Source organism: Grampus griseus, assembly GCF_964374135.1.
Source record: "Grampus griseus genome assembly, chromosome: 12".
Classification (NCBI taxonomy): domain Eukaryota; kingdom Metazoa; phylum Chordata; class Mammalia; order Artiodactyla; family Delphinidae; genus Grampus; species Grampus griseus.
Genome location: NC_139006.1, coordinates 16,465,786 through 16,480,841, shown reverse-complemented (window position 1 = coordinate 16,480,841; position 15,056 = coordinate 16,465,786). Strand labels below are relative to the sequence as shown.

Here is a 15,056-nt window from a genome sequence, read left to right as displayed (position 1 = left end):
CTTAGCCAAAACCAACTTTGGCAGTTGGTTAGGGAAAAAAAAAAACCAAAAAAGTTTTGGTTCTATCACTTTCACTCCTAAATTTGTCTCATTTGTCCCTGGTATCTGAGCTTTAAAAAACAAAACAAACCCCCAAACAAAAAACCCCACTGTCTTGGGATTCTGTTCAGTTCAGTAATCATGGGGCAGGGGGCCTACCTTGTCACAGGCCCAGGACTAGTTTTTTTTTTAGACCACTTTATTGAAATACAGTTGACCTGTAAAAAGCTGTACATTTAATGTATACAACTCAGTGAGTTTGGGGTTAAGTATACACACATGAAATCACAACCATGAAGGCCATAAACATATCCATCACCTCCCAAAGCTGCCTCCTAACCTTAGCAGGAAGTCAGCCCTCTGCTTGGAGCAAAGTGGGTACCCAAGAACAAATTTAAGTGTGTTCAGTAAAGATAAAAGGCTGCTCAAGTCAATGGAAGCAGCAACTGAAAAGGACAACTCAGGTTGTCACATAGTGATCAGATGCAATGTCTAACAGTTACATAATAGAAAAATTCACTTAAATGCAGTTTGGTAGACAGTCTTTTGGGGAGGGGATAAAATCTTCCATACAAAACAGCCTGTGAGTACACTTGATCCATTTCCTTGGAAACTGGCAATACCTTCTACTTCCGTTGGCATCAGGGACTATTTGCCTTATTTTGGCTAGATCTTTCCCAGTTCTGTCTTCAAAAGAGTTAGTTACTAAGAGATACTTAACCATCACTTTTTTCAGGTGACTGAAGGAAGTGGGAACATTAGTGTTCGTAACAAAATAGTCATTGCACTTCCACGTTTTTAGAGGGCACCCCTTCCCAGAATAGCTACTCAGCAGTGTGAGAAGGGCTCTTTTTCATCCAGCTTTGGCCAAGAGATATTACCTGTTTGAAAACAATAACAAAAAGGAATGTTATAGTTGAGCCTGCTTTCCAACTGGCTCTACACTGAGCTAACTGGTTTGTTATGAAAAATAAGCAGTGGAAATAAGTGTAGCTATTACACTGTTTTTCTAATTATGATCTGAAAGAACCAGTTATAAGTGAAGCGTAATCAATGCACACTTTTCAGTAAGTAACAGAGACAGGTTAATTGGACATTTATATGCATATGGGAGAGGACGGAGAGACTATGACTGTGAACTCAGTTTTTCCCAAGAAGCAAAGTCTGACACAAGGTTCTATTTGAGAAACAGCACATGTGATCAATGGATGTGTCTGCTGAAACAGCAACAACTATCAGACACTGAGATTGAGAGATTATAAAATCTTATTTCTCTCCACAGTTAACTGAGGTGGTTCAGTTAATCAGAGGCATGAGCTCAAAATTTTTTTTTGCGGTACGCGGGCCTCTCACTGTTGCGGCCTCTCCCGCTGCGGAGCACAGGCTCCGGACGCGCAGGCTCACGGGCCCAGCCGCTCCGCGGCATGTGGGATCTTCCCGGACCGGGGCATGAACCCGTGTCCCCTGCATCGGCGGGCGGACTCTCAACCACTGCACCACCAGGGAAGTCCGAGCTCAAAATTTTTTTAGCTTTCCTTCCCATCCTTGCTTCAACCAGAGCTTTTCTTTAATTGGTTGGTCTTGATCAAAGAGGTATTCCCTGAGCCAGAGGACTGATGTTTGTCTCTGGAGGCTGCTCACGATGGTTCTCCACTGAGGGACATCTTCTGAACTTGAAGCTGGCACTTGGAAAGCCATCTACCTGGAGTGCTTAGGCTAGTCCCATTCCCCAATGTCCAGAGGGGTGCAGCAGCTCTGAGGGCTCACCTATCTGCAGTTCAGCTACCCAAGGTTCTGGGTTTTATTATTGGCCCAGAGTTTTAAAATAGTTACAGTGAGGTTTAAAGATGCAAATCTCCACACTAGGGGTTGCAGATTGATCACAGGATGCACCTGGCTTGCAGCAGGTATGTTTTATTTTCATGGTATTTTTTTAAATCTTGAATTAACACTTAAAATTTGGGAAATAGCACACAAAATGCCAGATGTCCAGGTTCTCTGGGAAAATGGGCTCCCATTCCTGCCTGGCACTGAATGAGAAGCAGCGCATGCCAGCTGCCCCTTTAGGCATAGCTTGAGCTCCAGATTTGCCACTCTACACATCTCTCCCTGCCTCGGTCCTGTTTTTGTTTTGCTCATTCCTGTTAACACCTGGCCCCTAGAGGTGAATGTGACCCTGGAATCTACTGCCACCTTAGTGTCACCACCTGTATATACTTTGTTTTTTGTTGTTATTAATACATGTATTATTTTTTTTTCAAGAGGGTATTAAATTGTTTATTACACATGATAATGGATGATACACAAGCTTCACTCCCATCTATATCTGGTACCATAATCCAATTTAGATATATTGCATAGGATGTGCCAACAATCATATATTAATAATCAAAAAACTCCATGACTTGGCTTGGGTGACCCTTTTCATGGTGAACTCCAGGTCACAACACAGTAACTGTCAGTTCAACTACACCAAGGTTTCGGAAGACAGTAGCTTCTCCACCAAAGCAGGTTGTAAATAAATTTTGAATGGAACCTGGCATCACCCTGAAGGAATACTAACTTCACACTGTTGGGGTAGTTTACCAAAATGGCTTCAGGGTAGACTAACTTTATACAGCACATTTAAAAAAACACATTTATTCAGCGTCATGATCAGACTATTACATTTAGCAATCAACAGCATGGGTGCAAAAAAAAAAAAAACTACATTAAAACCCTTTGTTGGAATGCTTTACACTTTCCACAGAACAGAAACTAAAATAACCTGTTATACAATTAGTCACAAATACAGTCCTCGAGTTTTTTTTGCCCATACATGTGAGTATTGTCTAAAACATGTCTTCTTTGTAGCAGCTAGGCCCTGCCACCACTGTGCTTGGCTGAGCTCACAAATCTGTTGTAACCTGTAGCTTCCCTGTCACTTCTCTGGCTCTCCTCTCCTGCTAAGCTTTGTTTCCTGGCAGTAATCAAAACCGTCTGCCACTGCCATAGCTACTGCTGCTGCTGGAACCGCCATAGCCACCTTGGTTTTGGGGTTTGGCAAAGTATTGCCTCCACCACCACAGGGGCTAGAACTTCTGCCTCCAAAGTTTCCTCCTTTCATGGGTCCAAAATTTGAAGATTGATTGTTGTAACTGCCAAAATCATTGTAGCTTCCACCACCTCCAAAATTGCTTCCATCATTACCAAATCCATCATAGCCATCCCCACTGCCACCATATCCACCACCACCGCGGCTGCCACCAAAGCCACCTTGACCACTGAAGTTTCCTCCACGACCAAAGTTGTCATTCCCACCAAAACCACCTCCATGACCACCACCAAAGTTTCCAGAACCACTTCGACCTCTTTGGCTGAATGAGGCACTAGCCATCTCTTGCTTAGATAGGGCTTTCCTTACTTCACAGTTTTGGCCATTCACAGTGTGGTATTTCTGAATGGCAATCTTGTCTACAGAGTCATGATCATCAAAGGTTACGAAAGCAAAGCTTCTCTTTTGCCACTGCCTCAATCAGTCATGATTTCAATCACTTCAATTTTCCCATACTGTTCAAAATAATCTCTTAGATGATGTTCTTCAGTGTCTTCTTTAATGCCACCAACAAAAATCTTTTTCACAGTTAAGTGGGCACCAGGTCTTTGAGAATCTTTTCTTGAGACGGCCCTCTTTGGTTCCATCCACCTTGTGTGGCCTTGCATTCATGGCCACATCCACCTCCTCCACAGTGGCATATGTGACAAACCTGAAGCCTCTGGAGCGTGTGGTGTTTGGATCCCTCATTACCACACAATCTGTGAGCGTTCCCCACTGCTCCAAATGGCTCCTCAGACTCTCATCGGTTGTTTCAAAGCTCAAACCTCCGATGAAGAGCTTCCGCAGCTGTTCGGGCTCTTTGGGTGACTCTGACTTAGACGTGACGGCAGTGGAGGGTGGTGGGGGAGACGTCAACGATGCTTACTCGGCGGCGTCCACAAGCAGAAAGGAGTAATCTCCATGTGTTTTTTTAATTTCCAGTTTTATTGAGATAATTGACATACATTGTATAAGTTTAAGGTGTGTAACACAATGATTTGATACATGTGTATATTGCAAAATGATTACCATGATATGATTAGTTAACATCCTAGAGTCACCATGCTGTACATTATATCCCTAGGACTTATTTAACTTATAACTGGAAGTTTTTACCTTTTGACTTCCTTCACCCTTTTGCCACTTTATACTTGTCAAAGTGCTTTCACATAGCAAATCTGGGCCTCACAGTTCTTACTGCATTCTTAGTTTAGTGTGGGACAGTCTGTTAAGCCATTTTTGGGCAACACATACCTGGGGGAGCCACAAAATACTCCTCCACAACGCGATGGGAGTTTTGTAGTAGTTCTTCAGCACAGTTGCCTTCTACCACATTGTCGGATCTCAAGTACAGACATCTACAAAACCAGAAGTTTAAGGTTACCTTCTCAGAACATGGCTTCTAGGGCATGGGTGGAGAGGGTCAAGTACGGGAGAACAAGGGAGCAGCATATTCTTGAGTTATAGTCACTGCTCAAAGATGGAGGAGTTGTACTCAACAGCAGACCAAATAACAGCCTACCATTTATAGATTCTCCCAAGAACCCTGTGAGGTAAGTGGTAATTATTCCTCAGGATTGATATGTTTAATATTTTTTATGATTACTATGGGTAAGTTGCTTTTGGCGGAGATAGGTAAGAAGGCAATTACAGTATAATATATTAAATCTAACAGAGGTAAGCAATGCTCGCCAAGGGACTAGATAGGGGGACCTAACGCAGCCTGGGTGAGGGACAGGTCCTCAGAACAGGTGATGTCACTCCTTAACCATGATCAAGGAACAGCTGGGTTAGGACTTCCCCGCTGGTCCAGTGGTTAAGGCTCTGCGCTGCCAATGCAGGGGGCCCAGGTTCAATCCCTGGTCAGGGAACTAGCTCCCACATGCCACAACTAAGAGCCTACATGCCGGGCTTCGCTGGTGGCACAGTGGTTAAGAATCCGCCTGCCAATGCAGGGGACATGGGTTCGAGCCCTGGTCGGGGAAGATCCCACGTGCCGCACAGCAACTAAGCTGTGTGCCATAATACTGAGCCTGTGCTCCGCAACAAGACAAGCCACTGCAATGAGAAGCTCACGCACCACAATGAAGAGTAGCTCCTCAGTGCAACTAGAGAAAGCCCACGCGCAGCAACAAAGACCAACGCAGAAAAAATAAATAAGTTAATTAAAAAAAAAGAAGAGCCCCCATGCCACAACTAAAGATCCTGCACACAGCAATGAAGATCCCATGTAAGACCCGGCATAGCCAAATAAATAAATATTTTAAAAATATGTATACACTTTAGGGCTTCCCTGCTGGCGCAGTGGTTGGGAATCTGCCTGCCAATGCAGGGGACACAGGTTCGAGCCCCGGTCTGGGAAGATCCCACATGCCGCGGAGCAACTAGGCCCGTGAGCCACAACTACTGAGCCTGCGCGTCTGGAGCCTGTGCTCTGCAACAAGAGAGGCCGCGATAGTGAGAGGCCCGCGCACCGCGATGAAGAGTGGCCCCCGCTTGCCGCAATAGAGAAAGCCCTCGCACAGAAACGAAGACCCAACACAGCCAAAAATAAATAATAATTTTAAAAAATATATGTATACACTTAGAAAAAAAGAAACAGCTGGATTGGGGGGAGTGATGGGAAATGAGCAAGGTGCAGAAACTTGCTCAAGATTGGTTATAAATAACTTAAGCTGCTAAGTGACAGGACTGGGATCTGAGCCCGGTTCTGGTACCCCTAAGATGAGTGCTTTTTTCATCGCAACCACCTTTGTGGATGTAAAAGTACCTGCCCTTGCAAGATGTACCACGAACATAGCTCAAGAATCTCACACTGTTTTCGGGGCTTAGTGGTTTCATTAAACTATCCAGATGGCAAACTAGTGAAACCAAACAGGAGTTGAACACATCTGTGGGGCTTCACTACTGTTTTAAGGTTTAAAAGTGCATGACAAGAGGTTTGAGTTGGCTTCCAGATACCTGGGCTGAAAAATAAGCAGTCTGCTCAATCACTAAGAGGGTAGCAGCCAAGCTCTTTCTGCTCTGAGCCAGACATAGACTGCAGGCTAAACCTAATGGGACAATGGCGCAAGGGTGTGACATGAACATCTGGGTAAAGGCTGCATAGAAGGCCAAGTTGTAATGATAAAGATTCTTTTAGGAAAGGATTGGTTCTTCTATTTCTTTGGGGCACCCAGCCCTGGGCAAGACACGATAAACACTTATTCATGGTGCAAAGAGTGGAAAGCTGGACTCTATTCCAGGACTGGCACCGTCTTAATGCGTCACCTTGAACAAGTATGATCTTTCTAAGACCTTAAGCTTCTTGCCAAAAAAAGTGAAGGTCGCACTAGATTTTTTTTTTTTTTTTTTTTTTACCATACAAGGATTATGCACTCATACTCATTCAAGGAAACTTGGAGAACAAAAATAAAAGTAATCTGCAAAGGTGACCATTGGACTTTCTGGGGTTTATATTTCTGTTGGGCAATATAACAAAATGGCTAAGAGACTGGGCTCCTGAATCACTGCAGAATTCAAACCCCAGAGCTGCCCGTGGCCTGTATGCAAGTTACTTATCCTTTCCATGTATCAGTTTCCTTGTTTGTAAAATGCTTCAGAGAATTGCTGGGACAATTAAATGAAATGATGTTTAAAAAGAAGGTCTGGTAATGCTGGGCTTACATTCTTAGGGCAACAGAAGGTGGGCGCTGAATAGCACCTGCTCTTTTTTCAAAAAGAGTCTGTACACCCCGGGTACACCTCAGTCCCCACTACTCATTCAGAGAATACCTATGCACTTAACCTGCTATAATCACTCACAACCCTCCCAGTCCATAGGGACTGGAGGCTGCTAATTGTTCCTGGGCGTTTGGAGATTTTGACAAAAAAGACTATACTACTGCCAAGAGGTGGTTAAAAGCTACTGCTTCCCAACAGTAGGTAGCAATTGATTTGTTCACTCATTTGGTAATTGGGTTTCCTATTAAGTGACATTTCCAGAAAGACAAAATTCACCTCTTTAAATATCACACATTTCCACCTAATTACTATTTAAGATGGAGTTGTTTGTAGAATAAATCCACACCTCCCTATTTTCTTAAACACAGGCTACTGAACACAGGGTCTCTGAGGGTGGCACACCAAGCAGACCCCTCACTTGGCAAGTCGCTTAACTTTTCTTGACCTTGGAATCATTCATAAAACACCAAACAAGACCAGATGAGCTCTTTAAGTGCCTATCAATTATAACTGACTGAATGTCTACCTCACCTCATCTTTCTCAGTCAGGGTTCTATTATAAGAGCATTTAGTCCAGATACGTAGGACAACTTCTATGCATCTGGGCTACTTGTTAGTTATGTACCATCCTTGGGAGACTTGAAAAAAGAGTCCATTGATCTTTCTGTGTCCTCAATCAGATGAAAGACCCCGGTTGAGAAAACTTTTGACTGTGAATTAGAAATCCCTGCCCTCTAAAGCTCACAGACAAGGCACTTAAACCAGTAATTGAGGGAAATGCATTTAATTTCATGGAAAGCACTATGGCAGCGTGGCAGAAGAAGTGCCTCTGTTGGCCCTTGGGCTGACCAATGGAACAGTTCTGCTGTTGTATTAGTTTCTTTCTGCCTCTTCCCTGCTATCAGGCTGCCAGGAGTTGTTTCTCTGGGCACCACTCTACTTCCATCTACAAGCCTTTTAATTTATTTCTAGTTTCATGCGGACTGAAATGAGAGCTAATCGATTTGGCAAATAAGGCTCTGAGGGACGTCCTAAGCATTGAAGTTATTTGGCTGCAGTCAGAGATGTCACCTGAGTCAGTCTCTGGATCTGAGATGAAAAAGGATAAAGTTTCTAGGGGCTGACTTTATTATTGATTGACTGATTGATATTTTTGGCTGCGCCACGAGGCTGGTGGGATCTTAGTTCCCCGACCAGGGATTGAACCCGGGCCCCAGCAGTGAAAGCACCGAGTCCTAACCACTGGACTGCCAGGGAATTCCTGGGGCTGACTTTAGAGGGCATATCTAGAGCAGCATTTGAGAGAAGCTCTGAGTTCCAAGTCCTGGATTCTCCTCGTAATACCTGTGAAACTTTGGCGCAGGTTACATAACCTTTCTGAGGCTTGGTTTCTTCATCTATGAAAGAGATACTAGTATTTGCCTTTCGGGATTATATGTGATTACTGAGATATAACGCATATAAAATCTTAGTGCCTGGTACATAAGCATGCTAATGCTTTTCAGCTCAAAACAAATGATAGGTTATTAATGGGCCAAGAGATTTCTGTTAGCCAGTCAGGACCTTTACAGCTAGTGTGGCTATCACCTAAAACCATTTAACACTTGTCTTCACTTAACTGGGTTCCATTTCAAATGTCAGTGAAGGCAGTACATTCAAAACATGAAAATCCTAAAATGTCACATCTAAAATAGAATCATTACCCCAAACTGGTTTCCTAATTTATGGCAAGATTGCAAATCACTGAATACTAAGTCACTATTCCAGTTACCAGAACCAAATCCCTCTTCATCTTTTCCACAAACTCTTCCCTGAATAATAGTTGCATTTCTTTATAGTTACCCTCTAGATGCCTTGGGAAATTCTGACTGCTCTTTGCACTCTATTCCCACCTTTCCCATAGATAATAAAGAACATTCAACAAACATTTACTGAGTGTCTGCTCAGTGCTAGATGAAGATGAGCAATAACAGACATGCTTCCTGTGAGGTGGACGAGCAGTAGGAGAGGGGCAGAGAATCAAATATCAATTAAATACATGTATAAATACATGTAAAATTACAGCTCTTTTGAATACCATGAGAGCCACAGGTCCTGAAAGAGAACCTGACTCAATACAGAAGAATGAAAACTTCCTTGAGGAAGTGGCAGTTGAAATCTGAAGAAAGGAAATTAAGTAGGCAAAAAAAAAAAAAAAAAAAAATGTGGGGACTTCCCTGGCAGTCCAGTGGTTAAGATCCCATGCTTCCACTGCAGGGAATACGGGTTTGATCCCTAGTCAGGAAACTAAGATCCTGCATGCCGCACAGTGAGGCCAAAAAAAAAAAGGAATGCATGGGCTGAGATGGGGGTAAAGGCAAGAGCCCAGAATTCTAACAAGGGGAAAGAATGGAGAGCTCTGGGAAAGCGATGTCTTGAAGAAGTGGGCAGAAGCTTGGTTAAATGATGCCCCACAGGCTATGGTGAAGCTTTCCTTTTTATCCTAAAGAGCACTAGGAAGCCACCTGAAGGGCTTGGGTAGGAGAATGACATCAGATTTCTGTTTTGAAACACTGTAACTTTGGGCAAATTGGTTAACCTCCCTAGACCTAAGCATCAAGATTACAAAATAGAGGATTTGAAGGAATCAAAGACTGGAGTGAGGGCTTCCCTGGTGGCGCAGTGGTTGAGAGTCCGCCTGCTGATGCAGGGGACAGGGGTTCGTGCCCCAGTCTGGGAAGATCCCACATGCTGCGGTGCGGCTGGGCCCGTGAGCCATGGCTGCTGAGCCTGTGTGTCAGGAGCCTGTGCTCCGCAACGGGAGAGGCCACAACGGTGAGAGGCCCGCGTATCCCAAAAAAAAAAAAAAAAAAAAAAAGACTGGAGTGAGACCACGAGGCTAGCAAGCACTTTACATGAAGGTTATTGTTACAGATAAGTGTGGCTCTCCCTACCGGCATTGACTAATGGCAGCTTTCTTCCTCCCACCTGTACCAGGAGTTTATTTTTAAAAATTCCATCAGAAAAAGGCTAGGACAGAGTTGTAGACTGCCCATATCTTTATAGGCTACATACCCATCCTCTCTAAGAAGCTGCAGTCCCAAACAGCAAACAAGTCTGCTTTTCAAAAAAGATCATTTTCTTTTAAAATGTATTAAGATTTGGCAAAAATTGGTAGAGGTGGGTAGAGGCTGCACCCTTTTAGTATTCATAAGCTGCTTTGTCAAAGACCCACCCCTCCCTGTTTCATTACACTACTTCACTACTTGGGTTATTACTCTGCCCCCTTAGGCATTTGTGTTTTGGGCCCTAGGTGTAAAATGAAAAGTTAAAACTTCCCTCTAGGCTTCCCTGGTGGCGCAGTGGTTAAGAATCCGCCTGCCAATGCAGGGGACACAGGTTTGAGCCCTGGCCCAGGAAGGTCTCACATGCCACGGAGCAACTAAGCCCATGTGCCACAACTACTGAGCCCGCGTGCCACAACTACTGAAGCCCACGCGTACAGCCCGTGCTCCGCAACAAGAGAAGCCACGACAATAAGCCACGCAGTGCAACAAAGAGTAGCCCCCGCTTGCCACAACTAGAGAAAGCCGGCACGCAGCAACGAAGACCCAACACAGCCAAAAAACAAACAAACAAGAAAACTTCCCTCTGCATTCCCATCTTCTTTAACACTAACCATCGTTAATAGTTTCTTGCATGCCCTTTCAGGGAACAAAACAAAACTTAATGCATACACCAGAGTATATAAAATAGATTACACATAAAGTATCGATAATACCATACACGATGTCATGAACTTTGCCTTTTTTTTTTTTTGCCTTTTTTATTAAGTATATCTTGGAGACCTTTCCATATCAGCATATAGTTATTTCATTATTTTTAACTGCCAAATATTCCAGTGTACTATGATGATGTATTTAGTCATGAAGGACACTTAGAATGTTTCTGGGGTCTGTTTCTTTTCTGTTGTTTTGTATTATAAACAGATTTGCATACCCTGGGCGCTTGTGAACACATCTTGATGCACTTTCACAGATATTTCCATAGGGAACCACGAGGTCAGAAAATATGTACATTTAAAATTTTTGAGACAGGAATTCAGCAGCAAGGAAATCAGACATGAGCTCACATTCTATTAACAAGAAACATTACAAATCAACAAAAATAAGATTATCAAGAAAAATATTAGAAGAAAACCCTGGGACTTCCCTGGTGGTCCAGTGGTTAAGACTCCGCGCTTCCACTGAAGGGATCGCGGGTTCGATCCCTGGTCCGGGAACTACGATCCCGCATGCCGCACGGCCAAAAAAAGAAAACCAGACAGGATAAGGAGTTAATGCAAAGATCCTAGAGGAGCAACGAATCTGGCGTGTTGGAGAAACGGTAAAGAAGCCAATGTGGTTGGAATGATAAAAGCAGTACTTCGGTGCGGTAGGGAGGGACTCTAGGAAGTTGGGCCTCGAAAGTGAAGCTTAGCAGTTCGGATTTTGTTCCTAGTTACACTGGGAGCCATCGAGGATTCTACAAGGGAGGGACAGGATCCATAATGAACAAGGGAAAGAGTGAAAGCACCCGCGGGGTGACCGTGGGCAAGTTCTCGCATCTCGCTTCTGTGAAATGAGACACTAATCTTCATCTTAACTGGGAGCGAAGGCGCCGCAGGCAAGGCTTGGAGGGCCGTAGTCGCGAGCTTACCTGTCCTCCAGAACTGACTCCATGGGCTCCACCCCGTCCGTGTCCACGGCGCGAAGCCGGTCGGCGAAGGCGATGGCTTTCTCCAGCCGTGCCACGGCCTCTTGGCTGCCGAAGTCCACAAGCGCTAGCCGCTCCAGGTGCTCGATCAGCTCGGCCGTGACCCGGCGGCTTCCCTGGGGGAGGATGAGGCGGAGGGCTTGGGTCACCGGTGGGGCCTGCTCCGCCTCCCGCCCCGCTTCGGCACCCGCCTAGACGCCCCGGCCTCTACCTGAGGATTGGCCTTGGAGGGGAAGCCCCGGCGCCCGCCCGCCGACGCTCGAAGGCCCAGCCACACTGCCCGCGTCCACATTTCTCTCCTTCTCGGCCCCCGTAGTGCGTCCTCTCGTAAAGCCTAGCGACGCGCTTAAAAGTGATGACATCCGAGAGCGCCGCCACCGCCGACGCCATGAACAGTGTAGGGGAGGCTTGCACCGACATGAAGCGTGAGTACGACCAGTGCTTCAATCGCTGGTTTGCCGAGAAATTCCTCAAGGGGGACTGCTCCGGGGACCCGTGCACCGACCTCTTCAAGCGCTACCAGCAGTGTGTTCAGGTGAGCTGAGGCCCGGGTCCTCTCGCCTCTACCCCAGGCACCGGCTTCTCTCTACGGTGTCCCTGGCCTCACGCATCGTATCTTGAGGGCGTTGGGACTGGCAGGGTAAAGAAAAGCCTCGATGAGACCAGTGACAGTAGTTCTCTCCCCTACCGTCACCAAGGCTGCCTGGTATCTTTCCGAATGGCAAAGTTAAATATTTTTGCAGCACTTTACTTTTTACGGAGCCCAGTAACATTCTTTGGTTCATTTGGTGCTCAACTTGAACTTGCAAAGTGGGTATAGTTATTCGTATTTTATGCATGGAACACTCACGCCCAGAAAAAGGAAGTGATTAGTCGAAGTTCACTAGAATCAAGTTTCCTTGGATTTTGCGGTGGTGCACTTTTCCAATATTGCTGAGGGATAAGGAGGGGTGTTAGCCTCTCTGGCCTGTTAGACATTATGGAGGATCTCCTTTTGTTATATTCCCTTCATTGACCTATTTTATTCTCTCTTGACTAGCCAGAGCATCTTCATTCCAGCCCAGTGAATGTGAAACTGATCTGAATCGTAATAACAGCCCTGGGCAAGGCACTCCCAATTAGTTAACTTAAAAAACATCCTCAGTAATTCCAGGTGGAGCTGCTGTCTTTACCCAATATAGATAGGAAAGTTAGGCTTGATCAAAGTTACATAGCCAGTAAGTCCTGGGACTGATTTGAACTTGTGTCTGTCACAATAGAGTGGTGATACTGTTTAAATTCCACTTCTGAATTTTGATGTTAACTCTTTCCAATCTCTCTGGTTTTACAGTTAATTTCTTTGTAATCTTACTTAGTTAAAAAGCATGGGGTTTGAATCATGTTTGGTAGTCCTTATAGTCCAGTCGGATTTACTTTTGTACCATCATATTTATAAAGTTTGGTCCTCAGGCTCCATGTGGACCTTTATCATGTGTTTTCTTCCATCAGAAAGCAATAAAGGAGAAGGAGATTCCTATTGAAGGACTGGAGTTCATGGGCCACGGCAAAGAAAAGCCTGAAAGCTCTTCTTGACCTTGACAGTCACCTTGAAAATGGACTCCTCAAATCAGGAAATTGAGGACTCTGGATCGTGTCAGTTAAAGCTGTGAAGATAGCATCGATTTGATGAATCTAGGAGAGGAGTTTCCTGTCCTCCTTGATATTTTTCTCTCATTTGTAAAAGATGATGAAAAAAATCACTCTTTGCTTTGAAATTTCTGGCTTTGGCATCAGCAGGAACTCAATCTGCTAAATAATGGGATTATGGTTGCAATACTTGGTCTGGGATCGGTTTTAAATATATCTTGTATGTAAATGCTGATAATGACCAAGGTTGCCTGAGTTATGCTTCGAAGGGCATTACTTGTACACTGTACTGGGGTTACTGTTCATGGAAGCAACTGGTTAGGATCTCTCTTTTCTCTCACGGAGATAATGCTTTGGAAAGGGTTCCCAGCACAACAGTTTCGATCAATGCTTGGGAGCAGTTTTATTTTTATACAGTAACTTAACTGTTAAGATTGCTGATGGACTGGGTTAGCCAAGAGGAAGACAGCTTTTAACAGTTCCCTACCTTAAGAAGAGGCGTCAGATCTCATATTAAGAGGTGAAAGCTTCAAGAACACTGTGAACACCATCTCAGAGTTCATGGTGTAGTTCAGCAATTAAGATCCTTGGAGTGGCTATGCAGGAGGATCCTAAATTGCAAAGATTTGCTGTTGCCAGCTTTCAACTTAAGTAAATGAATTAAGTCAATCTGTGTATCATAAAAGTGCCAAAATGCTGCATCTGGTTAAATGGGGAGAGAAAAGAGTTCACTTTATTTGCCTCCTTTACCCACCCTGCCCTGTAATGCCTGTAATCATGAAGATGGAACAAACTGTAACATTTAGTTTCTATCATTATTTGCCCCTGAAATTCAGTGCACTTTATGGAACTACCACCCTGTAACCCCACACATCCCATATATACACTGGGGGGAGTTTTTTTTATCATTTTAAAATGAAGATTTATCTAAGCTAGGTAGTATCGTATAGCAAATGGAAACCACTGATTTCTAAAATTTCTACAGTAAGCTACAGATATCTTAAAATGTTTATATAATGGCACCCCAAAAAATGTCAGGATCAGGTGAGCACTTACACACTTTAGAATATCATGTAGTCTCCACAATTGCATATCTTGAGTAATGTGGTTCAGTTTTTTTTATGTACCCATATAGTATGAAACTTGATTTACAGAAGTCCTAGATCCTGTTATCTCTTCTCCACTTTACCAATTAATAACTTCATATTTAATTTGACTAGTCCTTCATGTCATTGCAATACATTCTGCATTTATATTTTGACAGGTTAAGGTCCATTATACAGAAGATATCTGGAACCCAGTTGAGGGAGTCCAGGCAGCAAGCTAGAGTTAAGTATAACTGTCCTGAAATAAGCCTGCCCACAAGCCAGTAAAACCTTAGGGGCTCTTGAATCTTACCACAAAACTGTCTGGTTGAGCCTTGAGAATAAAACAAATGTTATTATAATTGCTACTGAGGGAATAATTTTTTTCTGATTGTTCCTCATGCTATTTTGACTTTATCCTGCCCATAAAATGGCTCCCACTATCTCAACTACTTAAAAGGTTTTAAATTTTGAAGAGGAAATCTTAATTGCTCTTTAATGGTGATCTCTCCTAATTCCTATGGCTACAGGAAGGTTTTAATTCCAGAAACAAATAAAGCCAGTTCTATATGCAGAAATGTGTCACACTGCCTTTATTTCTCCAGAAGTTTCTGACCCTTCCAGCCTTCCAGCCTTAAGGGAGATGAGAGATGACCCAAGATGAGAACTTGACATCTTTGGAGAAAATTGTCTGACTATAGGGAGAATTCTTCAGCAAATGCTGGTGTCTTTGCCATCTGAAGTCTGCCGGGACCCAGTTTTGACCCTTAATT

The 15,056-nt window shown here is 44.0% G+C and overlaps 2 protein-coding genes and 1 pseudogene across 3 annotated transcripts; 1 reads left to right on the top strand and 2 right to left on the bottom strand.

The window, feature by feature from the left end:
• Positions 1-231: 231 nt before the first annotated feature.
• Positions 232-11,933, bottom strand: GATC (glutamyl-tRNA amidotransferase subunit C). The gene is made up of 4 exons (XM_082667770.1): positions 11,784-11,933; positions 11,516-11,688; positions 4,370-4,473; positions 232-920 (listed from the first exon to the last, which is right to left on the bottom strand). The coding sequence occupies exons 1-4, from the start codon at positions 11,862-11,864 to the stop codon at positions 868-870; spliced, it is 411 nt and encodes a 136-aa protein (XP_082523896.1). The 5' UTR covers positions 11,865-11,933; the 3' UTR covers positions 232-867.
• LOC309830890 (heterogeneous nuclear ribonucleoprotein A1-like) lies at positions 2,362-4,337 on the bottom strand (annotated as a pseudogene). The gene has a single exon. The product of its transcript is annotated as a heterogeneous nuclear ribonucleoprotein A1-like (transcript).
• On the top strand, positions 11,899-14,840 carry TRIAP1 (TP53 regulated inhibitor of apoptosis 1). The gene is made up of 2 exons (XM_082667773.1): positions 11,899-12,107; positions 13,061-14,840. Exons 1-2 carry the CDS (start codon positions 11,928-11,930, stop codon positions 13,142-13,144), a joined length of 264 nt encoding a protein of 87 aa, XP_082523899.1. The 5' UTR covers positions 11,899-11,927; the 3' UTR covers positions 13,145-14,840.
• The last annotated feature ends 216 nt before the right edge of the window (positions 14,841-15,056 follow it).